Source organism: Rhinopithecus bieti, unplaced genomic scaffold (genome assembly GCF_001698545.2).
Source record: "Rhinopithecus bieti isolate Rb0 unplaced genomic scaffold, ASM169854v2 scaffold_31548, whole genome shotgun sequence".
Lineage (NCBI taxonomy): Eukaryota > Metazoa > Chordata > Mammalia > Primates > Cercopithecidae > Rhinopithecus > Rhinopithecus bieti.
In genome coordinates this window covers 2,474,521-2,501,081 of record NW_016814470.1, presented here as the reverse complement: position 1 = coordinate 2,501,081, position 26,561 = coordinate 2,474,521, and the positions used below count along the sequence as shown (strand labels likewise).

General features: G+C 38.9%; 2 protein-coding genes and 1 long non-coding RNA gene across 3 annotated transcripts in view; 2 read left to right on the top strand and 1 right to left on the bottom strand.

Moving 5' to 3' along the window:
* Positions 1-352: 352 nt before the first annotated feature.
* On the bottom strand, positions 353-5,644 carry LOC108514725 (uncharacterized). The gene is made up of 5 exons (XR_001881309.1): positions 5,515-5,644; positions 2,787-2,907; positions 1,490-1,597; positions 1,140-1,173; positions 353-648 (listed from the first exon to the last, which is right to left on the bottom strand). It is a non-coding gene; the product is annotated as an uncharacterized LOC108514725 (long non-coding RNA).
* Positions 5,645-5,784: 140 nt separating this feature from the next.
* Positions 5,785-17,356, top strand: SPESP1 (sperm equatorial segment protein 1). Its single transcript, XM_017851143.1, has 2 exons — positions 5,785-5,997; positions 16,138-17,356. The coding sequence occupies exons 1-2, from the start codon at positions 5,934-5,936 to the stop codon at positions 17,130-17,132; spliced, it is 1,059 nt and encodes a 352-aa protein (XP_017706632.1). The 5' UTR covers positions 5,785-5,933; the 3' UTR covers positions 17,133-17,356.
* Positions 5,786-26,561, top strand: part of NOX5 (NADPH oxidase 5) — a 132,097-nt gene continuing 111,321 nt past the window's right edge. Inside the window, exon 1 of the mRNA XM_017851142.1 lies at positions 5,786-5,997. Within this exon, the coding sequence (XP_017706631.1) occupies positions 5,969-5,997 (29 nt within the window). The 5' untranslated portion in view covers positions 5,786-5,968. The remainder of the gene's footprint in view (positions 5,998-26,561) is intronic.

Sequence of the window (26,561 nt, the reverse complement as noted above, 5' to 3'; positions counted from 1 at the left end):
TTCAAAAATATTTCAGTGAAGTCAGTAAAGGAAAATATGAGGCATAATAAGACACATTTATACAACTGGCACTCCTTTCTTCACTAGAGTTTGTAAAAAGTTACTGTTTCTATTTTAATTAAATGAATAATCTTGCTTCGAAAATCCAAGGGATAAGAAAAGTAAAAGTAAAATTCTCCCTTCAAAATTCCCTGTTCTCCAATCTCATTTCTCCTTCTGGAAGTAAGCACTATTATCAGCTTACTGTGTTTCCTTCCAGAATGATTTCAGATGAATTCATGGAAATATTTAAGTGGTGTAATTTTGCATAAGTGGATATATGTTTTTTTCTGAACTTTTTTTCTTTACTCAACACCATATTTTGGAGCCTTTTATATGTTAGCACATAGACTATAGAGTACAGAGTTACAACACATTTTTTTTTTTAAACTGGAATTCCGCAATTAGGATATACCTTGGCTATTTCACTGTTTCCTTTTAATGGTTAACAAGATGAAAACTGCTAAGGTCTTACTCGATTTTTATAATCAAACAAACAAGGGAAAAACGACCCCAACTCTGGGCCTCACAGACAGACATCCTACTTGAACTTCTCACTTGCAGTTCCTCATTCAATCGCCAAGCCAGTCCGTTCACAAATCCAGTCTCCTAAATGAAGGGAAAGCCGGAAACCCTTGAATAATTCAGTAATAATATCATGAGATAGGTACGTGCTGTGATTCTTAACTTCTAGCCTTCTCCAAAGGTGCCAGTGATCACCTGTGGATAAATCTGCACTGAAAAAAAGGAAAATCGCAGTATGCCACAGTAGTTCACTGGTTAGAGTGGGGTTTACAGTGGTGAGGTAATTAAAGGAATTCTAACCCAAGTCCACCTTATAGTAAGTTCAATGGAACCCTAAACCCTTCCAGTGGTTTTTCCCCAATTCCTGAGTGTACATTTAAAGGACATAAGGCAGAATCTTCACATTGGTTTCCTAACCTTTAGAACAAGGGCAAGTATGATAGAAAAGACTATGAAGAATCCACAGAGCTTTATTACACTCTCCCACCCCCAATCAAAATAGTAATGAACAAGTTATAACAATCCCTTGGAGACTAGCTATAGTGTCACCCTCAAATATCTGAATTTATACTTACCTTCCAGCTTGACTGGTGATGAAAACAGATGGACCTGGAAGAATGACTGACAATTATAAACTCAATCAAGTAGTGTACCCAACTGCAGGTGCCTTTCCAAGTGCGGTCTCTTTCAAGGAACAAATCAACAGAGACCGTTGTATGTATCCATTGCTTAGGCAAATGCTTTCTCCCCCTCCATCTAATAACAAGCATTTACTATCTTGCAGTTTCTGTGAGTCAGGAATCTAAGCATGGCTCAACTGGGTGCCTCCATCGCTGGGTTTCTCAGGTGGTTGCAATCAAGATGTCAGCCGGGCTGTGGTCAACTCCAGGCTCACCTGGGGAGGATCTATTCCAAGTTCACTCACCTGATTGTTGTCAGGCCTCAGGTCCTTACTGGCTGTTGGCTGGAGACATCCATTCCTAAACATGTGGGTCCCTCTGTACAGCAGCTCACAACATGGCAGCTGGCTTTCCTAGGAGTGAGTAAGAGTGACGGGGGTGCCCATGATGAAAACTGTAGCCTTTTTATGTACTAATCACATAGGTGATAGGCCATCACTTTTGTTATATTCTATTCATTAGAATCAAATCACTAAGTCAGCCCATACTCAAGCTAATATTTACCCAGTACTTACCATATGCCAGATCCATGCACTTGGCTTCCTTCTGGTCTAAGCCCAGACCTGTCTGAGTTCAGAGGCCCTCGCTCAGCATTTCTGGGCTCTGCTGGTGAGCTGACTGCCTGACTTGTCCACTCAAGTAGCTAAGTCAACTATAGCTGTGCAGCTGCTTTGGCCCCATGCTGGATGCACAGCGTGTCTAAAAAGTTTGCGGTTTTCCCTGAACTCTCCTCTGGAAAGGAGACACGAGCAATCTCTGCAACCCCCAAAACCAGCCAGGAGGTTCTGTCTGCACACTGCAGCCCCTTCTTCTGTTCCCCAAAATGTAATTCTGCGTCAGGAAAATGGACCTTACATCATCCTGAATCCAACCCCAATCTATGGCTCATGATCTCCTGTCCTTGAGTTTCCTTGGCTTTTGATATTCAAAGCCTGGCATTTTCACTAAAAACACACAACAAACGCGAACAAAACTTTTCACGTAAGCAGCAGCTCTTACAAAAGTTCTTTGTCTTTCAACCCTACCATGACGAAAAAAAGCAAAAATGAACAAACAAAATTCCAGCACCTCACTTAACTTCCAGGTTCAAGAATATTGCTATCCTTCCATGAGGCAAGTGCATTAAGATGATCACTGATGTCTTAATGCAGGAAAAATGGTAATGGGGCAAGGAAGCCCAGGGAAGGTGGACTTCAGCTAATATCTTAAAATATGATCCACTACAACATCAGCATTTCTCCAAATGAGATATACTTTATGGGCGTCATTTTAGTGGCTGTCAGACATTTTAACCAACAAATATAACCTACCTATTTTAGTCTCGTTAGGGTGCTCTAAGAAAAATACCATAGACTGGGTGACTTAAACAGCAAACATTTATTTTCCACAGTTGTAGGTTGGGAAGTTCAAGATGAATGTATGGGCAGATCCAGTGTCTGGTGGAGGTCTGCTACCTGGGTCAAAGATGGCCATCTTTGCTGTAGCCTCACAGGGGGTGCGAATGAGGGAACTCTCTGGGGTCTCTGTCATAAGGGCACTAACCTCGTTCATGATGGCTACACCTCCACGACCTAATCACCTCCCAAAGACTCCATCTCTTACTCATCACACAGGGGTTAGGACTTCAACATATGATTTTTGGGGGGAAACTCCAGCATGCATTCTGGATATAAAGAAAGAAAAAAATGAAAAGCATTTTGGGGGACCACAAACATTTAGCCCATAATATTACCATTCTCTTGTATTTTATTTTTATATCATACATAACATATTATGATTATTTTAGGGCATAAAGTTGTCTCCTCCTGAATTTATTTATTTTATTATTACTATTTTAGATGGAGTCTTGCTCTGTCGACCAGGATGGAGTGTAGTGGTAGGATCTTGGCTCACTGCAACCTCCACCTCCTGGGTTCATCTCCTGCTTCAGTCTCCCAAGTAGCTGGGATTACAGGCACCTCCACCATGCCCGACTAATTTTTGTATTTTTAGTAGAGACGGGACTTCACCATGTTGGCCAGGCTGGTCTCGAACTCCTGACCTCAAGCGATCCACCCGCCTCAGCCTCCCAAAGTGCTGGGATTACAGGAGTGAGCCACTACTCCTGGCCCCCCTGAATTTGTTATATAATTTATGTCACAGTATTTATATGTTAATGCTTTTGTTACATATTCCAAGTTGCTTTCCAAATACAGTCACACACCATATAAGGATGTTTCAGTCAACAACAGACTGCCTATATAATGGTGGTCCCATAAGATTCTAATACTGTATGTTCACTACACCCTTTCTATGTATTATAATTGCATACAGTATTCAGCACAGTAACATGCCGCACACATTTCTAGATAGGTTATCCCATGTAGCCTAGGTGTGAAGTAGGCTATACCATCTAGGTTTGTGTAAGTACACTCTATGATGTTTTCACAATGACTTATTTCTCAGAATGTGTCCCCATCATGAAGCAACACATGGCTGTAGTTGCAACTGTTTGATTCTAGGATGCTGCTATATTTGGATTAAGCATTGGTGGAGCACATTAAAGACTTCTGCACCTTAAAAAAGTTGTCTGTACTAGCTATCAGCACTTCATCACCTATTACTCTTTCCTCAACTCATTATGCTCTGACTTCTGCCCAAGGCACTCCACTGAAACTGCTTCTGCTAAGAATCTTGCTGCTAAATCTAAGTCCTTCTACTGCTTGGTCAGAAGCACTTAAGAGTCTTGAATTCCTCCTCTTCCATGACGCTTCTGTGCTTTCCTGGTTTTCCTCTCCCTACTTTTGGTCCCCTTTACAGGTCTATCCTCCTCTCTATAGTCTCCCATGTGTCCTAGGGATCTATTCTAGGCCCAGTGGTCTTCTCCCTGTAAAGACTCTCCTTGGGCAGTCGCAGACATCCCCACTTCTAGATGCTAATGCCTCTGAATGCTCCACTTCCATCTCAGCTCTCTTTGGGGTCCCACATCCATCTGCTCGCTGGACAAGACCCTCCAGTAGAAGGTCTCAAACCCATCTCAATATAGCAGTGTTGAAAATGAAACTCTTCTTCTTTCACTCCCGCAAGTACCCTCTGTTCCCATCTCAGTAAATGGCACCGCTACATATCCAGATGCTCAAGCCAGAAGTTGTGGCATTGCTTCCTTCTCCTTCCTTTCCCACATTTAATCAATTCCCTAATCTTGTTGATGCCAGCTGTAAAGGTCTCTTAGATCTGTTCCCGTATCCTGTGTCCTCTGCCACCATGAATCCAGGGCCCTGTCATTCCATCCCTGGATTACTGAAGTAGCCTCCTCACTTGGCTCCTGGCCTCTAGTCTTGCTTCCTTCCAGTCCATTCTTGATGCTACAGGAAGAGTGAGATTTCTGGAACACAAATCTAATCACAACCGTTCCCAGCTCAAGACCTGGCAGTACTCTAGTTCTGGTGCCTCAGACTAAAATCCAAGCCCCTTGCTTCCTGAGACAGAGATTAGTTTATGTGAATTTTAAAAAATAACTATGCAGAAAAACAGATTCTTTGGGATGTGCAGTTCTGTGAATTTTTTTTTTTTTTTTTTTTGGGGGGGGTCTTGCTCTGTTGCCCAGGCTGGAGTGCAGTGACACGATCTCGGCTCACTGCAACCTCTGCTTCCTTGGTTCACGCGATTCTCCTGCCTCAGTCTCCCAAGTAGCTGGGACTTCAGGGATGTGTCACCACCCATGCCTGGCTAATTTTGTAGTTTTAGTAGCCACGAAGTTTCACTATGTTGGCCAGACTGGTCTCGAACTCCTGACCTCAGGTGGTCCGCCCACCTCGGCCTCCCAAAGTGCTGGGATTACAGGGGTGAGCCACCGCGCCCAGCCTTCTGTGAATTTTAACACATGTGTAGATTCTTGTGGCCACCGCCATCTATCAGTCCCCAAAACACCCTCACGCTATCCTTTCAAAGTCCTACTCTCCCTCATCCCTACCCCTATCTTTTTAGGAATGTCAAAGAAATGGAATGTGATCTTTTGAGAAACAAAAACACCCAAACCCCTTACGGTGTTTTTAATGCCTCTGCCTACCTCTCCCCCCTCTCCTCCAACAACTGCCCACCCAGACCCTGCAACGCAACTCGCCGGAACTATGCTCAGTTCTTGGGGCGCTCCAGGCCGTACTCCACTTAGCCAAGCTCCCCGCCCGCTTCCGGGGGTGGGTTTCCACTGCGCGCCGCAGTACTTAGCGCTTCCCCCACTACAGCCCTTTCACGCTGTGATAATTGCCAGGTTATCTGCTTCTACCCTTACAGTTCCTTCCTCGCAGGGACCGCGTTTAAACCATGGCTGTATCCCTAGAGCGCAGGATGGGCCAAGCCCCGCCCGTCCCGAGGCAGCACAGCGCACCCAGCAGCTGGGCGTCAAGGCTTTCCCCGCCCGCTCCCGGCGCAGACCTTCGGAGGCGGAACGAGCATGCGCACTAGCAAGGGGCGTGGCGCGCGCGGTCCCCCGCCCCCTGCACGCAGCCCCAGGAGGGGGCGGGCCTTGGCCGCTCGCTCTCTCCTTCTCCTCACCGCTGCGCTTGCGCGCTGGGGACAACCGTTGCGGGGTGTCCCAGGGCCTGAGGCAGAACGGTCCTCCGCTGACACCTTCCCTTTCGGTCCTGAGGTTCCCGGCCTGGTGGCTCCAGGACGTTCCGGTCGCATGGCAGAGTGCTGCGGACGACGCCTATGAAGTCCTTAGTCTTTCTAGTTGCGTTGTTGCTATGGTCTTCGTCCGTGCCGGCTTATCCGAGTGAGTGACCGGCCTGAGGAGGCAGCGGACCGGGGACACCCTGGGGGAACCTCCCGAGCTCCGCGACCTCGAAGCCTGGCCCTTCTCTCTGGTCCCACATGCCTCCCTCCCCCACTGTCCAGGGTCCTGGCCTCGACGCTGAGGAGTGTCCCTCTCCTCTCCTGGTCAGGGATCGCAGCGACTCAGGCGGCGGGGCCCAGATAAGACGGGAGGCGCCTGCGGGCCGTGGGCGCGGGTGGAATCCCCACACCTGCCTCTGCCTCTCTGACCACCCGGTCCTTCCCAGCCATTGGGGGTGTGACCGTGCAGGGGTCGGGTGGCTGCTGCCAGCCGGCCACGTCGCCAAGTGGCTGACCAGCTAGGAATGATTTTTACATTTTTAAATGTAAATATGAAATGTACTCCTTCATGATGTGTGGAAAAGCATGACGTACACATTTCATTTTTCGTGAATAAAGTTTTATTGGAACACAACCACGCTCATTCCTTTGGGTATTGCCCATGGCTGCTTTCCCACGTTAGAAGGGCGGGGTTAAGTGGTTGCCACACAGTCTGGCCTGCAAAGCCTGAAGTTTTTGCTATGTGGCCCTGTGCAGAAAAAGGTTGGCCCGTACGGTAAAACTTGGAGAGCATGTAGATTGTGGGTCGCGCTCTGGGACACTCACCTGAGGATGCGCTCCCAGAGAGCATGCTTGAGCACACGGCATTCAAAACCTTAGTTAAGCAGGATTATAACTTAAGACTTGCCAAGGAGCAATTTTTGTCCCTCCCCGAAAGCTGAAAACCAATAAGGTCAAATTCAGGGGTGCTAAGACTTTACTATATTAACAATATCATGTGGATACCTTGAGGCGCTTAGTATTTAAGTCAGGTAGGTAAGGCTTGCCCATTTAGTCTAACTGTAGTTCATTGTAGCATTTAGTAATGTTGCAGTTTGGTTTCACTTAATAAACACAATTTAACAGGTGTGAAAAAAGTACTATTGTGCATGCTGATTATGCAAATCTATATTTCAGAATTGCTAAACGATCCTAGTTAAAATCAAATTTAAAACTGAAAATACAACACAATCTAAATTATGAATAGTAGTGGGAAAAGTTCTAGATGAAGTGTCCTAGGTAACTAAAGTTAGCTCTTTAAATACTAGCACTTATGATTTGTAGCTGTTTTTAATAAAAAGTTTTGTAACATTTTTCTTCCTTGACATAAAGGACCAGAACATAATGAGGATGCTACTGTCTTTTGGTGTTTGATGGTCATTATTACTAACACCAGTTATTGTATTTTGGTAGTTGTAGATCAGCAAGTCACAAGTGACTAACATATGGAGACTTGAAGTGACTTTAACACTGTCACACAGTACACTCTGGGACGGTTGGGTAGGAGTCCCTGGACACCCACTTAACTCAGTGCAGTCTCTTACCTAACACCATAATTTCCCCCTCTCCTCATTCCCCCTTCCTCCCCTCTCCCTCCCTCTTCCCTCCTTTTTTTTTTTTTTTTTCCTGAGACAGGGTCTCACTCTCTGGCCCAGACTAAAGTGCAGTGGCCGGATCTCGGCTCACCGCAACCTCTGCCTCCCAGGCTCAAGGGATTCTCTCGCCTCAGCCTCCTGAGTAACTGGGATTACAGGCACACGCCACTACCGCCTGGCTAATTTTTGTATTTCTAGTAGGGACGGGGTTTCACCGTGTTGTGCAGGCTGTTCTTGAGCTCCTGACCTCAAATGATCCATCCGCCTCGGCCTCCCAAGTGCTGGAATTACAGGCTTGAGCCACGTGCCTGGCCAGCCTGTTCTCTTTCTTTGCCCCCTGTTCGCTAATCTTTCTTGGGAAGAAAGAAAAGGGTTGTAGAAAATGAAAAGGCACTTCCCAGAAAAAAGAGTAATTTTGTGTTGAATATATAGATGTTATAAGGAAACTATATACAGGTTGTAATCATAGAAGATGTCTTGGAATATGTAATTACCTCTCTTCTACAGAAGTGGATTAAGGAATATATACAGCAGGCAGTGGTACATGGCTGCTTTCTCTGTGTGTCTCCCTACTTTTTCTCTAATTTTAATTTTGCTTTTAAAGTAAGTATACCAAAATAAATATATCATTGAGCTTGATGTAAATCAGCTATGCATTCTTTTATATGGCCACTATTCAAACAATTGTTGGCGAGATGCAAAAGATAAGGCACATAGGTTTTTATAATCAAAAGTGGAGCTTTGACACATTTTTTCTAAACTACTAGACAGTTTTGAGGTTATATTACACAAACATCACGGGTGTATTAAGTAATTGCATTTATTGAAAACCTCAGTACTTCTTGTATCTGCCTATACCTTTCTAACAGGCCCAATCCAAGTTTAGCTAGTATTTGTTTAATCTAAATTCAGTTAGACATAAATGCAGCTTGGGTATACAGAAGTGGGCACTCCTTTACATACGCGCACACACATCCTGATGGTGCTGGATAAACAGCATTTTACTGTATAAATTTTTATACATTCAGTTTCCTGTACCTGATTTTTCTATAGTTTTAAATACCTTCCCTTTTTTCAATTTTAAATGGGAAAGTATTTAATGTATTCCCTTTTTAATGTATTTACACTGTGCAACTTACTTTACTTCTTAATGAGAATTCTTTTTACTTTAAAAAAAAATGCACAGGTGGGGCACGGTGGCTTACTCCTATAATCCCAGCACTTTGGGAGGCTGAGGCAGGCAGATCACCTGAGCCCAGAAATTCAAGACCAGCCTGGGCAACATGGCAAAACCCTGTCTTTACAAAAAATACAAAAATTAGTCAGATGTAGTGGGGTACGCCTGTAGTCCCAGCTATTCAGGAGGCTGAGGTGGGAGGATCACCTGAACCCAGGAGGTAGAGGTTGCAGTGAGCTGAGATGGCACCACTGTATTCCAGCCTGGCTGACAGAGCGAGACCTTGTCTCAAAAAAAAAAAAAAGCACAGTAACTTTCAAAGTAATGTTAACGTAATAGTTACATATTTAAATAATAACTACTATTAAAATTATATAATTTGCCTTTTATAATTTTAAGTCATCAAATATTCATGGGTTGGGAGTGCAAACTAAAATTAAAGTGTATTAATATTAATATATGTTAATGTTTAACCCAAAATCTGCATATTTATAAATAAAATTAAATATTAATTTTGGGGTATCTCCCAAATAAATTATTTCCTTTAGATCATCTCTTGGTATAGACTAGGAAAAATAGGGTTAGTCTAGGATTATAAAAGCTCTTATTTCTACATTGTTATTATAAGAAGGCTGAATATGTCAGTCTTTGGCTTCTGTCATTGTCTTTAGGAAGAATTTTGTCCTAATGAACCACACACGGTAAGAGAATCTACCAGCAACAATTGTTTGAATCTATTATGAAATAAATTAAAAGGAAAAGAATATTTCTTTCATTTCAAATACATTGTAAAGGTAAAGTTCACTGGGATCTGGTGCTGCAAGTTCACTTAGTGCCCAAGGCTATAGCATTTAGAAGGGTCTCTTAAACCTGTGAATAAACTGTCATGACACACTTTGTTAATGTTTGAGATAATGAGGAGCATGTCATCTAATAGGCAAGTGTCAAGAGAGTAGTCTGTGGGGGAGTAGCGTGAAGTTTCATTAGCCTGTCCACTGACGTTTTATGGGGAAAAAAGTCTTGCCTTTCTGTTCTTTTGATCCTATTATCCCTTAAATGGATATACTTTAATCTCTTGATAATATATGTCAAATTAAACTTAAGCAACAATTTTTTCATATCCAAATAAAATACTAGTTATTTGAAAAGAAAACATTTTCTTTTTGTTTTTTGAGACGGAGTCTCGCTCTGTCGCCCAGCCTGGAGTGCAGTGGCACGATCTTGGTTCACTGCAAGCTCCGCCTCCTGGGTTCACGCCATTCTCCTGCCTCAGCCTCCTGAGTAGCTGGGACTACAGGGGCATGCCACGACGCCCGGCTAATTATTTTTTGTATTTTTAGTAGAGATAGGGTTTCACCGTGTTAGCCAGCATGGTCTCGATCTCCTGACCTCGTGATCCATCTGCTTGGGCCTCCCAAAGTGCTGGGATTACAGGCATGAGCCACCGCGCCCGGCCTTTTTTTTTTTTTTTTTTTTTTTTATAGTATCACTATATATTTGAAGCATTTTAAAAACACACAATTTATTTAACCTAAGCATAGTTTCTTCTGAGGCTCAAATATTCATACCGCGACCATTTGGAGCCACTGTAAGCTGTCTTCTCTTGTTCTTTTGATAGGATCCCGTATATTTTTAAAGACTTCTTGTTTTCTGACGTTAACTGATTGTTCCAAGCCCCCTTTGTGCCTTTCCCACTCTGTGTCTTTCTCACTCTGAATGGAATTAACTGTCTTTCCAAGGGGATGGAGAACATGGTATGAGAGACCAAAGTGCCTGCGATATATACTAGACTACTGCAGTGGGAAAATACTGTTATTTTTGTCATTTTAGTGAACAGAACTAGAAGAGAGAGATTTAAAGTCATGAGTTTATTTTGGTTCCAATTATAACATTACTCATAGGATGCATCTTGATTTTTAACTCTTTATCCACGCTAGAATTGTAACATCATTTAATGAGGCTATTTTGGTTGTCTATTGTGGCATAAAAGACTGCTTCCCAAATTTATCATTTTTCATGATTCTTTGGGTTCACTAGACTCAGCTGGGCAGCTCCGCTTCACATGGTATAGCTGAGGTCACTCACGCAGCTGCATTCAGCTGGAAATTCAAATGGATAGGAACATCCAAGATGGCGTCTCATCCTCCAGGGTCTTTACATGACTTGTCATCTTTCAGTACTCTAGCCCAAGTTTCTTTACACCATGGCAGCTTGCTTCCGAGAAGGAGATTTATAAACCCCAACATGGATGCTCTTACTAAGCCTATACTGTATCAGACTTGCTAATGTCCTGTAGGCCAAGACAAGTCACATCTGGCAAGCCCATATCCAGTGTGAGAAGACACTACCCGAGAACATGAATACCAGGAAGTGCAAAGCCATGAAGTTACATTTCTTTAACTGGAACACTTGATTAATATGAACATAATTACTTGTTTATTTACCTGTCAGCAAAAATTAAGATTTGCATAATAAATTATAGGAAAATTGCTGGATGAATAAGATTTAATATTTCCTTTTATGACCATTCCTTGAGTAGACCTCAGTAATTAAGCACAATTATTACTACTTTGAGTCGGAAATACAGTACTTCAGCTCAGTTCGTTTTAAAATTTTAACCTTCATAAAAGTTCATTTTACTTTGAAGGTGTTGGATGTTTTAACTGGTAGTTCTTGCATAATGACAGCTTTCAGTTGTTAATTCTTACTTTAGTACCTAACTGCTGCAGAATAAGGGAAATTTATTCTTTATGAGTCCACTTCATGGCATGTATAGAAAATACAAGCAATTTGTTCTCCAAAGTTATGGACATTCAGCCAGAGTGTGTGGACCATCTGTAAGTGATGGATGCTTGGGTATGTGTTTCAGTTTTATATACGTGAGTTCTTTATGAATAAAGTTATTCTGTTTTCACTATATCATTGTAATAAAAATCCTAGTTATATTCAAATCTGTAACAAAATGAGCATCCATAATTCTTGGTTAAATTTTGGGTGCAATCAGCAGTTGCTATATCAAGGTTACTGGCCAAGGGTAAAGGAGAAATGTATGTGTATCTGCACAATGGAATACTATTTGGCCATAAAAATGAATGAAGTACTGATACAAGCTACAACATGGATGATCTTGAAGACATTATGCTAAGCATAAGAAGCCACTCACAAAAGGATACATATCATATGATTCTATTTATATGAAATGTCTAGCATAGTCAAATGCGTAGGTACAGAAAGTAGATTAGTGGTTGTCCAGGGCCTGGAGGAAAAAAATCCAGAAAAAAATTAATGACATTTTTAGAAACATATTAAATGTATAAATTAAAAGAGAGGATATGACATCTAAGCATCTTTACGATGTTGAATCTTCTCATCTGAGAACATGGTATAGCTTTCTATTTGTTGATATTTATGTCTTTCAAAAGATTTTATTATATTCCTGTATTAGTCTGCTGTAGCTCCTATAACAAATTACCACAAACTTGATGGTTTAAAACAGCAAAAATTTATTCTCACAGTTCTAGAGGCCAGAAGTCTGGAATCCATTTCCCTGAGCCAAAACCAAGGCATAGTCTGGGCCATGCTCCCTCTGGAAGCTCAATGAAAAAATATGCTCTTTGCTTCTTCTAGTTTCTGGTGGCTGCCTACATTCCTTGACTTGTGGCCACATCAGTCTAATCTCTGCCTCTTCCTCCACATTACCTCTTCCTCTTCTGGGTGTGTGTCAAATCTCTCTGTGTCTCTCTCTTACGAGAACATTTGTGATTCGATTTAGAGTCCACCCAGGTAATCCAGAATAATTGCCCCATGTCAAGAAACTTAATTTAACCACATCTGCAAAGACCCTTCTTTCTTAAGGTAATATTTACAGGTTCTAGGGTGATATCTTTGAGTATGCATTATTTAGCCTACTATAACTCTTCATATTGATTTTGGCATGTTTTTAATATTTTATGATTATATATATATATATATAAAATCCCAGGCTGGAGTGTAGTGGAAAGACCATGGCTCACTGCAGCCTCAGCCTCCCTAGGCTCAAGCAATCCTTTCACCTCAGCCTTCTCACTAGCTGGGACTACAGGCATGTGCCACCATGCCCAGCTAATTCTTGTACTTTTATAGAGTTGGGGTTTTACCATGTTTTCCAGGCTGGTCTCGAACCCCTGGGCTCAAGCCATCCACCTGCCTCGGCCTCTCAAAGTGCTGGGATTACAGGTGTGAATCAATGCACACAGCCAATATTTTGTTTCATTTTTCTGTTATGTAAACAACATCTTATTTCTCATATCTTCTAAGCAGTTTATATTTATATATTCATTTTGGTATATTGATTTTTATGACTTGCTATTTATGAAATTCTCTTACTAATCCTAGTAGCTTTTCAATGGATTCTTTTGTGTTGTCTGTATTTATAATCCTATCATCTGTATATAAACATAGTTTTACCTCTTTCTTTCCAATTCTCGTGTCTCCAATTATTTTCATTTGTCTAATTGCATTGACTAGTATTGCCAACATGATGTTAAATATTAATAGAAATGAAGATATTAGGTATTCTTATCTTGTTCCTGTCTTTAGCGGAAAAGCTTTTACTGTTTCCCACTAAATAAGATACAAAGTATATTTTAATGTTCCTTTTATGGAACATGTTTTTCTGTATAATGTTAAGGGAAATTTATATTTAAAATGAGAAATGTAAGCAGTTACCTTTATAAAGAATAGTATCTTATGAGTGCTCTGTAGCTTTGAAAGTGTTTTAAAATATCTAATTTATTTGGTTCTGTGAGATAAAAAGGCAAGTGTAGTATCTTAGCTTTATAGTTAAGTGAATATCCAGATAAGTTAAATAATGACCTAAGGTAATGCTGCTATAAATTGGTAGAGCCAGGACCAGGATCAAATATTTTATTTTCACTGCACAAGGCATATTCATTTTACTCAATATTTTCCTTCATGAAGACTCTGATTCGGGACAATGCATTTTATAAATATGAGTTTACATAAATAAGTTATTTTCCTTTTAAAATGTGATTTGTATACAATTTTTGTTTGCCATTAAAAAATAAAGAAGAAAAAATACTTGAAACTTTAAAAAATAAATGTGACTTATAATGGTTTACTATATTAAATGATCGGGGTGTGTGTGTGTGTGTGTGTGTGTGTGTGTGTGTGTGTTTAGGGAGTAAAACATTATAGTTAAAGTCTAAAGTCTCCTCTACTGACCGAATTGAGTCCCACTACCTCTCCTCAGATGCAACTGCCCATATGAGTTTAGTATATTATCATTCTAGTCCATTAAAAAAATCTGCAGTTCACAGACAAAGTATATGATGCTATGTGAGTGATTTTTAAAAAGTATTATAAGGACAGCATCGAACTCTATGTTCTATACTTTCTTTTTCACTTGTCATCATCATATGGATCTTAGGAGTATACAAGGCTTTTCTAAGCATTACATAAAATGCAGAATTTACTTTTAGAATCAAGACCTCTAGACGTGTGGTATCTTTCCACTAACCACATTGGCTCACTAAACTGTTCTCATTAAGAATTTTTTAAAATTTAGAAATATGCCTTCAATTTTGATTAAACGTCTATCTGGTCTTTCTAAGTTGTAACAGAATAAAGAAGAGAGGAGAAATATGTAAATACAAGGCAGTTTTGAGTATTTTGTACTTACCAAAAGCTAAATAAAAGTGCCTCCTGAACAGAAAGTTTATTACTTTATTCAACCTGCAGGGGGATGGTTCAGGTAGGAGTAATGGATTAGTGTTTAGTAAAAAGTGATTTACTTCCCTGAATTAAATCAATTTGTATACTTGAAAATGGCAAACCTTAAAATTGCACATAGTGAAAAATCACAGCACTTAAAATTAAAATACCCTGATTCAGGAGTAGTTGAACAGAATTCCAGAATATCTTAATATCTTACTATCTTTTCTGTTCTCCACGTTGGAAATGAGAGGCTTTACTGCTCAGATGCTGCAAAATAGGAGTATAAATAGAACTACCTTTTTTTTGTTGCTTATTAAAATATTTTATTTTAGGAGACCCCTCAAAAAAAGACCCTCCACATTAGATAGACGCCCCAACAACACCCTTGGGCTTTTTTTGTTTTTTCTGTATTTTTTCCTTTTTAAGTCAACTAAAACAATTTGATACTTAAAATAAAAGACAGGAAATATTTCCTGAGTAGACTTTAGTTAAGAATATATATATATTTTGATCCGGGGCGGGTAAGGAGAAGTAGGGTGCCGCCAGCGGTTCATGAAGTAGAACTACCATTTTGTTGTTAAGAGTGAAATGTTGATGATTTAGACCAGGAATTGACAAACTTTTTCTGTAAAGGGTCATACAGTATTTCCAGCTTTGCAGGTTATGTGGTCTCTTACAATTACCCTAGTGTTGCAGGCAAAAGCACCTGTAGATAATACGTAAACAAATGGGCAAGACTCACTGGGTGCCAATAAAACGTTACTTAATAAAGGAGTTGAGTGGATATGAGTCACAGACTATAGTTAGATCTTTGAATGAAAATCTTTGATGAAAATATTGCATTTTCATCATACAGATACACTAGATGTAAATAACCTCACGAGCATAGAAAATAGTAAAATAATTAGAAAGTGATGAGTTTGGGATATTTATTGCCTTTGCTTTTAATATAATTTATTTGATTGTAATGTAGATAAGTTAATTTTTTTTTTTTTTTTTTTTTTTTTTTTTTTTTTTTTTTTAGACAGAGTTTCGCTCTTGTTTCCCAGGCTGGACTGCAGTGATGCGATCTCGGCTCACTGCAACTTCCGCCTACCAGTTTCAAGTGATTCTTCTGCCTCAGCCTCCCAGTAGCTGGGACTACAGGCACGTGCCACCACGCCCAGCTGATTTTTTTGTATTTTTTAGTAGAGACAGGGTTTCACTATGTTGGCCAAGATGGTCTCAATCTCTTGACCTCATGATCCACCCGCCTCGGCCTCCCAAAATGCTGGGATTACAAGCGTGAGCTACCACACCCGGCTAAGTTAATTTTTAATGTCTGTGTTTAACATCTGGCTCACAAAATTCATAAAAATTTAACAATGGGCTCTAGTGAACCAGTATAAGCCTACTCCAGCATACCACTGTGTTAGAGGACATAATCAAGAATTTTGGTTTAATAAGTTGCCTGTTGAATCATAAGTTATATGGGAGAATAAAAGCAAAAATTGTAAGTTATATGGGAGAATACAAGCAAAAATATAGAGAGAATGGTGTTAATATGCAACTTTTGCACTAATCTTGCTCACCTATTTTAATAAGAACCTGAAGAAATAATTTTGTTTATTTAAGTGAAAGTTGACTCTGTGTCAAAGGTGCTTTGCATATTGGTTCTTTATTTCAATTTTTAAGTGATAGCATATGAAATAAATTTTGGTCAGTAGATTTTGTCAATGTGTTATATATAATAATAAATGTTACTTATTATTTGTTTGATTTTTTTTCCCTTAAGGCATAACTGTGTCACCTGATGAAGAACAAAACTTGAATCATTATATACAAGTTTTAGAGAACCTAGTACTAAGTGTTCCCCCTAGGGAGCCAGGTCGTGAGAAAAAATCTAACTCTCCAAAACATGTTTATTCTATAGCATCGAAGGGATCAAAATTTAAGGAGCTAATTACACATGGAGACACATCAACTGAGAATGATGTTTTAACCGATCCTATCAGTGAAGAAACTACAACTTTCCCTACAGGAGACTTCACACCGGAAATAGGAAAGAAAAAACACACGGAAAGTACCCCATTCTGGTCAATCAAACCAAACAATGTTTCCATTGTTTTACATGCAGAAGAACCTTATATTGAAAAGGAAGAGCCAGAGCCGGAGCCGGAGCCAACTGCAAGACAAACTGAGGCACCAAGAACGTTGCCAGTTGTTACTGAATCATCTACAAGTCCATATGTCACCTCATACAAGTCACCTGTCACTGCTTCAGATAGGAGCACTGGCATTGAGATCTCTACAGAATCAGAAGATGTTCCTCAGCTCTCAAGTGAAACTGCAATAGAAAAATCCGAAGAACTAACATTTGGAAAGCACCCAGAGAGTTGGAATAATGATGACATTTTGAAAAAAATTTTAGATATTAATTCACAAGTGCAACAGGCACTTCTTAGTGACACCAGCAACCCAGCATATAGAGAAGATATTGAAGCCTCTAAAGATCACCTAAAACGAAGCCTTGCTCTAGCAGCAGCAGCAGAACATAAATTAAAAACAATGTATAAGTCCCAGTTATTGTCACCAGGACAAAGAAGTAATAAAATTGATGATATTGAAACTGTTATTAACATGCTGTGTAATTCTAGATCTAAACTCTATGAATATTTAGATATTAAATATGTTCCACCAGAGATGAGAGAAGAAGCTGCTACAGTATTCAATACATTAAAAAATATGTGTAGATCAAGGAGAGTCACAACCTTATTAAAAGTTTATTAAACAATAATATAAAAATTTTAAACCTACTTGATATTCCATGACAAAGTTGATTTAAGCAAACTGCATTTTTTCACAGGAGAAATAAGCATATTCATAATTTCAAAAGTTGTATAAAAATATTTTCTATTGTAGTTCAAATGTGCCAACATCTTTATGTGTCATGTGTTATGAATAATTTTCATATGAACTAAAAACCTAATTTAAAATAAAATTTTGGTTCAGGAGTTTGTAGTTTTTTCTCATTAATTTTAAATGTTGTGAAGATCTTTACAATGTTTAAGCTTTGGTTTTGCTGGAATATATTAGTTAAATTCATACATTTTATGAGTTAAGAGACTGTGTGCGTGCTCTCTCTATAGCTAGTTTTAAATAAAATAATTGTATATACATAAAGTGTAAAATTTTGGGGCATATGGTCTTTATTATTCTTTCAGATAATCTGAGTTTTCTTTTTTACTTTTTTTTATTTTTTTTTGAGACAGAGTCTCACTGTCACGCAGGCTTGAGTGCAGTGGTGCAATCTCGGCTCACTGCAACCTCTGCCTCCCGGGTTCGAGTGATTCGGCTGCCTCAAGTCTCCTGAGTAGCTGGGATTACAGGCGCCCATGATCACGCCCGGCTGATTTTTATATTTTTAGTAGAGACGGGGTTTCAACATGTTGGCCAGGCTGACCTCAGGTGATCCACCTGCCTCGGTCTCCCAAAGTGCTGGGATTACAGGCATGAGCCAGTGCGCCTAGGGAGTTTTCTGTCTTAATAGCCTAACTTGGGGCTTGTATCCGCACTTTTATTTGGATATAGGTGTGCCTCCTTTGAAATGTAGATAATATTTTAAGATACATCTCTATTCTTCTGTCATTAAGTACTTTTGGAGTATCACTGAGGGACGGTAACCTGGCTATGTAATGAAGTCATTCTCATTTCCTCTCTTTGTGTACATACACATTGAAGATTTTCAAATCTTTTGTCAGAGAGTATGACTGACACCATTAAGGTTAACTGTATAATATTATAATAATGGCTCAGGTAATTCTGTTTATGACTTGACCAGTATTATATTCAAATACATTTATTTATTTGTTCATCAAGACATTCATTTATAGTTTGATAAAGATTTATTGACCTTTTACTATGTGCAGGACACAATAGATGCTAGGCTTTGGGGATACAAAAATAAGACCTACTTTCTTTTCTCTTTGAGATTATATTATAGCAGGAAAGACAGACGCTAAATAAATAATTTCAAAAATTTTTTAAATTTCAGTTGTGTCAAGTTGTTGTGAAGGTGTGAGGTATTTGACCTCACTTAGACCAAGAATAATGGGAAAGCTACCCCGAGAAAGTCACCATTAAGGTGTAGTCTGAAAGATTAGGGTGTGTGTAAAGACAAAGTGAACATTTTAGGCAGAGGGAACAGCAGGTACGAATGCTTTGAGTTAAAAATAAGGATAAGAAGTTCAGGAAGTACCTGGAGTATAGAAAGGCAGGAAAGAGCATCACAAGATGTATCTGGTGACATATACACCAGGTCGGAATGGATCCTGCAGCACCTTTGGTGCGTTATTGAATGTTTTAGCCTTTACCCTATGATTAATGAGAAGCCATTAGTGGATTTTAAGCAAAAAGGACTGGTATCACCAAATTTCTGTCAAAACAACAACAACAACAAAACCCACTTGTTACAGTTTTGGAAGGGGGCAAAAGTAGAAGTGCACTGTGCACAGGCCAAATGTTGCTTGGAGTAGGTGAAAAGAATTGGCAATTAAGAAGGAGAATCAGGCCGGGCGCAGTGGCTCACGCCTGTAATCCCAGCACTTCGGGAGGCCACGGTGGGCAGATCACCTGAGGTCAGGAATTCAAGACCAGCCTGGCCAACGTGGTAAAACCCCGTCTCTACTAAAAATACAAAACTTAGCTGGGCGTGGGGGTGGGCGCCTGTAATCCCAGCTACTCGGGAGGCTGAGGCAGGAGAATTACTTGAACCTGGGAGGTGGAGGCCGCAGTAAGCTGAATCGCAGTGAGCTGAGATTGCACCACTGAACTCCAGCCTGGGCGACAGAGCAAGATTCCACCTTGGAAAAAAAAAAAAAAAAAAGAGAGGGAGCATCAACATGATTTGGTGATTGAATGGATATGGGGACTGTGCTAATAGCAGGGACCAAAAATAATTCCCACAATTAGCTGTGTTGTAAAAAGGATTATATAGGCTTTGTTTAATTAAAATACTCTTTTACTGTTATTTATAAAATAATTTTACTTTGGAAAATTTCAAAATTTGCAAAATTAAAGAATAATATAATCCATGTACATGTCAACCTTAAAAAGAAAAAAACCTCATAGAGACAAGCTCTCTAAAAACAAAAGATTTTAATTGGGAATAAAAAAGGGTTGCAATTTAGGGTACACAAGCCATGAAAATCATAAGCACACACATGAGGAAAATCAGGACAAAGAGGAGTTTTTAAAGACAGAAGTCCACACAAACTGCTTTGAAACAAAGTTCACTGCAGGATATACCCCTTGGTAGACATCTGTCCTGGTCAGATCATCTTATCTGAAATGCTGAAGGCCAAGGAAATTCCTGAGAATAAGCTCTGATTACAGGGTACAAGCAAGATGTACAGATATTTCAAGAATGTAAGTAGGAGGATTTTTTCTTTATTACCTCCCCAACTTCCATTTTTGATTAGCGCTTTGACATAAGTGACTCCACTTCGTTATTGTTCACTTCCACATACCCATCATCTAGTCTCAACAATCATCTAAAGACTAATCTTCTTTCATCTATATCCCTACCCCCTTCCCCCTTCCTATTTTATGCTGAATTAAATCACAGATACTTTATCATTTCATCAGTAAAAATATAACATGTGAAGCTCTGTAAGTTTTTTTTTTTTTAAACACAGCCACAATATCACACATAAAAGTTTAATGATTTCTGGCTGGGCACAGTGGCTCACTCCAGTAATCCCAGCACTTTGGGAGGCCAAGGCAGGAGGATCACTTGTGGTCAGGAGTTTGAGACCAGCCTGGCCAACATGGTGAAACCCTGTCTCTACTAAAAATACAAAACATAGCTGGGTGTGGTGATGCATGCCTGTCATCCCAGCCACCCAGGAGGCTGAGGCAGGAGAATCACTTGGACCCAGGAGACAGGTTGCAGTGAGCTGAGATTGTGTCACTGTGCTCCAGCCTGGGCAACAGAGGGAGACTCCATCTTAAAAAAAAAAAAAAGTTTAATGATTTTTAACATCATCAAATATCTAGTCAATGCTCAAATTCCCAATTGTGAAATAATTTTAAAATTTTAGAGTTTATATGAATCAAGACCAAATAAAGTTCACACATTAAAATTGGTTGATTTGACTAATAAGTCTCTTTTAATCTAAAGTTTTCTTTTCTACCTCTTTTTTTTCCCCTTTAGGTTTATTTACTGAAGAAATTGGTCATTTGTTCTATAGTNAAAAAAAAGTTTAATGATTTTTAACATCATCAAATATCTAGTCAATGCTCAAATTCCCAATTGTGAAATAATTTTTAAAATTGGTCATTTGTTCTATAGTTTCCCACAATATGGAGTTTGCTAATTGCATCCCCATAGTGCCATTTAGCATGTTCTCCTATCCTCTGTCTTTTCTATAAATTGGTAGTTGGATCTAGAGAGGCTTCCTCAAACTGAGGTTTTTCTTTTTCTTTCTCTTTCTTCTTCATTTTTTTTTTTTTTTTTTTTTTTTTTTTTTTTTTTTTTTTGGCAAGATGGTGTTTTATTCTTCCGTATTGTTGGGTCTCTTTTTGTATTTTTAGCAGACTTTGATGGTCATTGCCTAGATAGATTCATTGATCAGGTGATACAAAGTCGAGACATCATTCCTTCCATTATTATCTGGAATGTGTCTATAAAGAGAAACTTTCATCTATTATTTGATTCCCCAGTGGTCTGGCATGTATTGGAAAGACATCAAATGCTTGAATCCCTTTGCTTAATAATTTCCAGAATAATTAGTTCATAGAATCTCCAATGATGACCTTTTTTTTTTTTTACATTAGTAGCCTTTATTTTTTTCAAACAATTTTAGTTTTACAGAGAAATTGATCAGAAAGTGCAGAGTTCCCACATCCCTCTCTCTCGTCTCTGACACATCTTGTATTAGTGTGGTACATTTGTTATAATTAGTGAACCTACACTGACACATCATCATCACGTAAACTCCATAGTTTATACTAAGATTCGCTCTTGGTGTTTTACATTTTATGAATTTGGACAAACGTACATGTGTCCACCATTATAGTGTCACATAGAGTAGTTTCACTGCCCTAAAACCCTCTGTGCTTCATTTATTCATGCCTCCCTCTCCCCTAACTTCTGGTTGGCAACCACTGCTTTTTTTTTTTGTTTTCATTTCCACAATTTTGTCTTTTCCAGAATGTATATATAAGCTGAGTAAATTATTTGAAATGCCTATGACCAGAAGTGTTTTGGATTTTGGGTTTTTTCAGATTTTTGTATTTGCATATACATAATGAGATATCTTAGGGATAGGATCCGAGTCTAAACATGAAATTCATTTATGTTTCATATATACTTTACGCACATAGCCTGAAGGTAATTTTCTACACTATTTTTAATAATTTTGAGCATGAAATAAGGTTTGTGTACATGACCCATCAGAAAGCAAAGGTGTCAATATCTCAGCCAGCCATGTGGATAGTCTGTGGTTATTTAGCATCGCTATCGTTTCTGACTCTGAATTTATTTGCTACTGATAAACGATTATTTTCTTATACTTACGCACACATAAGTACTTGATAGTAAAAACATGACATACTATTAATACAGTGAAAAAATAATGTGTCAGGTGTGGAATTTTTCACTTGAGATGTCATGTCAGCATTCAAAACTTTCAGACTTTGGAACATTTTGGATTTTTTTTTTCTTTTTTCTTTTTGTTTTGAGACAGAGTCTCACTCTGTTGCCCAGGCTGGAGTGCAATGGCGTGATCTTGCTCACTGCAACCTCTGCCTCCTGGGTTCAAGCAATTCTCCTGCCTCAGCTTCCCTAGTAGCTGGGACTACAGGCATGTGCCCCCATACCTGGCCAAATTTTTTTGTGCGTGTATTTTTTTAAGTAGAGTCAGGATTTTACCATGTTGACCAGGCTGGTATCAAACTCCTGATCTCAAGTGATCCGCCTGCCTCGGCGTCCCAAAGTGCTGGGATTACAGGCCTGAGCCACAGTGCCCAGCCCATTTTGGATTTTGGATTTTCAGATTAGGGATGCTCAGTCTGTAGTTGGAATCAATGCAGTCTGTAGCCTTTTCGGACTGGATTCTTTCATTTAGTAATACGCATGTACGTTTCCTCCATGTCTTTTAATGACTTGATAGTTTATTTCTTTTTGGTGCTGAATAATATTCTATTGTCTAGATGTACCACAATTTATTCATTCACCTACCGAAGGACATCTTGGTTGCTTCTAAGTTTTGACAATTATGAATAAAAGCTGAGGTAAACGTTCATGTGCAGGTTTTTGTGTGGACAGAAGTTTTCAACTCCTTTGGGTAAATACCAAGGAGCATGATTGCTGAATCACAAGTGATATGGTTTGGATATGTGTCCCCTCTAAATCCCATGCTGAAATGTGATTCCCAGTGTTGGAGATGGGGCTTGGTGGGAGGTGACTGGATCACGGGGGCAGATCTCTTGTGAAAGATTTAGCACGATCCCTTTGGTGGTAAGTGAGTTCTTGCTGAGTTAGTTCACGTGAGATCTGGCTGTTTAAAAGTCTGGGACCTCCCCTCCTTGCTCTCTTGCTCCCACTCTTGCCATGTGATATGCTGGCTCTCTGTCACTTTGTGCCATGATTAGAAGCTCCCTCAGGCCATCACCAGAAGTAGATGTTTGCACCACACTTCCTGTACAGCCCGTGGAACAAGGGGCCAATTAAACCTCTTTTCTTTGTAAATTACCCAGCCTCAGGTACTTCTTTATAGCAATGCAAGAATGGACTAATACAACATGGTAAGAGTATGTTTAGCTGTGCAGGAAATTACCAAACTGTCTTCCAAAGCGGCTGTAACATTTTTGCATTCCCACCAAATGAATGAGAGTTTCTGTTACTTCACATACTGACCAGCATTTAGTGTTGTTAGTATTCTGCATTTTGGCCATTCTAGTAGGTGTGTAGTGATATCTTATTGTTATGCTCTATTGCTTTTAAGTCTTATTTTGTGATATAAATTCACATGTTTTATAGTTGTAAAAAACGATGCAGAGCGATCTAGCTAAATGTACCCTCTCCCTATTTCACCCAAATGTAGTATTTACATTAGAGTACAATATAACAGCCAAAATATAGATATTGGCACAAGATACAGAACATTTCCTCCATCACAAAAATCTCTCATGTTGCTGTTTTATAGCCACACCACTTCCCCCTTCCTTGTCTAACCACTCGTAATCACTATTCTGTTCTCCATTTCCATAATTTTGTCATTTCAAGAATGTTGCATGAATGGCATCATACAGTACATAATCTTTTGGGACTGATTTTTTTCACTTAGCTTAATTCTCTGGAGATTTATCAAGATTTTTGCATGTACCAACTCATTCCTTGTTATTGCTGAGTGGTACTCCACAGTTTAACCATTTACTTGTTTAAGAATTTCTGGATTGTTTCTATGTCTTGGCTATTAGAAAAGAAAAGCTGCTGACAGAATGGGAGAAGATATTTGCAAATTATATATCTGATACAGATTATATATAATCTGACATTCATTTACAGGTGTTTGTGTGAACGTAAGTTTTCATTTCTCTGGGATAAATGCCCAGGAGTGCACTTGTTGTGTGGCAGTTGCATATTCAGTCTTATAAGAAACTGCCCACTCCTTTCCAGAGTGGCTGTACCATTTAACATAACCACCAGCAATGTGTGAGTTCCTGTGAAACCTCACCAGTATTTCGTGTTATCACCATCATTTAACATTTATTTTAAAGTGTATAATTTAATGGTTTTTAGTATATTCACAAGTTTTTAGTATAGTCACAAAGTTGTATGACCACTAAATCTAATTCCAGAACGTTTCATCACCCACCAAACAAACTATTTATCCATTAGCAATTACTCCCCATTCCTCTGTCTTACAGCCTCTGGCAACCACTGGTGATACTGTTCTGTCTCTATGGATTTGCCTATTCTGGACATTTAATGTAATGCCATGTAATGTAATGCAATCATACGATATGTATTCTTTTGTGACTGGCTTCTTCCACTTAGCATAATATTTCCAAGTTCATCCGTATTATAGCATATGTCTATTTTTTATGCAGCTATGTCTATTTTTATGATTAATATTTCACTGTATAGATATTCATTTTGTAAATGAATTCATCAGTTGATGGGCACTTGAGTTGTTCCCACTTTTTGGCTATTAATGAATAATGCAGCTGTGAACATTTATAAACACATTTTTGTGTGGACACATGTTTTATATTTGCTTGGATGTGTATCAAGATGTGGAAATTCTGGGTCATGTGTAGCTTTTTGGGAGACTACCCAACTGTTTTCCAAAGGGACTGAATCACTTTACATTCCTGCCAGCAATGTACAATGGTTTCAATTTTTCCACACCCTCCCTGACATTTGTCATCTTCTGTCTTTTTTATTATTGTGGATGTGAAATGGTATGTTGTATTTCTCTGATAACAAGTGATGTTGAGCATCTTTTTAAGTGCCTGTTGGCCATTTCTATATCTTCTTCAGAAGAACATTTATTTATATCCTTTGCCTATTTTAATTGAGTTATCTTTTATTATTGAGTTGTAAGAATTCTGGATACTGGTTCTGTGTCAGATATATAATTTGTAAATATTTTCTCCCATTCTGTCAGTTGTCTTTTCGCTTTCTTAATGGTATTGGTTGTGGAACAAAGTTGTTAATTTTGAGGTAGTATAATTTATCAACATTTCCTTTTGCTACATGTGCTTTGGTGTCATATCCAAGAAAAAATTTCCAAATTCAAGGTCTGTAATTCAATGTGACTAGTGCCACCTTGTAAGAAGAGGAAAATGTCATGTGAAGACAGAGACATGCAGACATCACACCATGTGATAACAGAGGGAGAGACTGGAGTAATGCAGCCCCACACCAAGGAATGCCAAGAATCAACAGTTACCAGAAGAAGTAAGAATGAAGAAAGGAAGGATTCCACACAATCTCAAGGGAGAATGGCCCTGCTGATACCTTGATTTTGGAATTCTAGCTCCCAGAACTGTAAGAGGATAAATTTCTGTTGATTAAAGCCATCCAGTTTGTGATACTTTGTTCTGGCAACCCTAGGAAACGAATACTGTCATGATGCTCCTTTTTCTATGTTGCTTAATTCTGTGTGCTGACATTTATTGTGTATTCTTGCATGTATTAATGAGGGATATTGGCCTATAGTTTTCTTTTGTTTTGTACTGTCCTCCTCTGGTTTTGGTATCAGGATAATATTAGCTTTGTCAAATGAATTGAGGAGTATTCCTCTCTCTTCTATTTTATGGAAGAGATTTTGTAAATTGGTGTTAATTCTTCTTTCAACATGTGGTAGAATCATCACCAGTGAACCATCTGGGCCTGGAGGTTTCTGTTTTGAGAGTTTTACCTTTATAAATTCAATTTCCTTAATAGTTTTAGGGCTATTCAAATTATTTTATGTTAGGTGAGATGTAACTGTTCACGTTTTTGAGGAATTGGTCTATTACATTCAACTTCTCAAATTTATGTTTTTTAAAGTTGTTCATAATATTCCTTTTGATCTTTTTGATGTTTACAGTCTTTAGTGATATAACTTGTTTCATTCCTGGTACTAATTTGTATCTTTCTTCTTTTTACCATTTTCAGTCGTGCTAGAGGCTTGTGGATTTTATTGATCTTTTCAAAGAACAAACCAATAACAATTTGCTTCATTAATTTTTCTTTACTGTTTTCTGTGTTAAATTTTATTGATTTCTGCCCTTTATCATTTCATTCCTTCTACTTGCTTTGGGGATTTTGCTCTTTTTCTCTAGGTTCTTGGTGTTAGATTTTTTTCTCTTTTCTAATGTATGAATTTAACACTATACATTTTCTTATGAGCATTGTTTTTGCCATGGCCTATAACTTTTGATATGCTGCATTTTCTTTTCCTTCAATTTAATGTATTTTCTTTCTATTTCATGATGTTGAACTTTTTGTGTGCCTGTTGGCCACGTGTACATTTTCCTCTTTGAGACTTCCTCTTTGGCCCACGGATTATTTTAAAGTATGTTATATAGTTTCTAAGTGTTGGGGGAGTTTACTGTAATCCTTTCATCACTGATTTCTAGTTTGATTCTATTGCAGTCAGAGAAAAAACTATATATGATTTAATTCTTTAAAAATTGTTAAGGTTTGTTTATGATCCAGGACAT

What these genes read in the sequence shown, in the direction of transcription:
- SPESP1 (XM_017851143.1), top strand. Translation starts at nt 5,934, where the DNA reads ATGAAGTCCTTAGTCTTTCTAGTTGCGTTGTTGCTATGGTCTTCGTCC. An exon ending in GTCCGTGCCGGCTTATCCGA is followed by an intron (nt 5,998 to 16,137) that starts GTGAGTGACCGG and finishes TTTTCCCTTAAG; the next exon opens with GCATAACTGTGTCACCTGAT.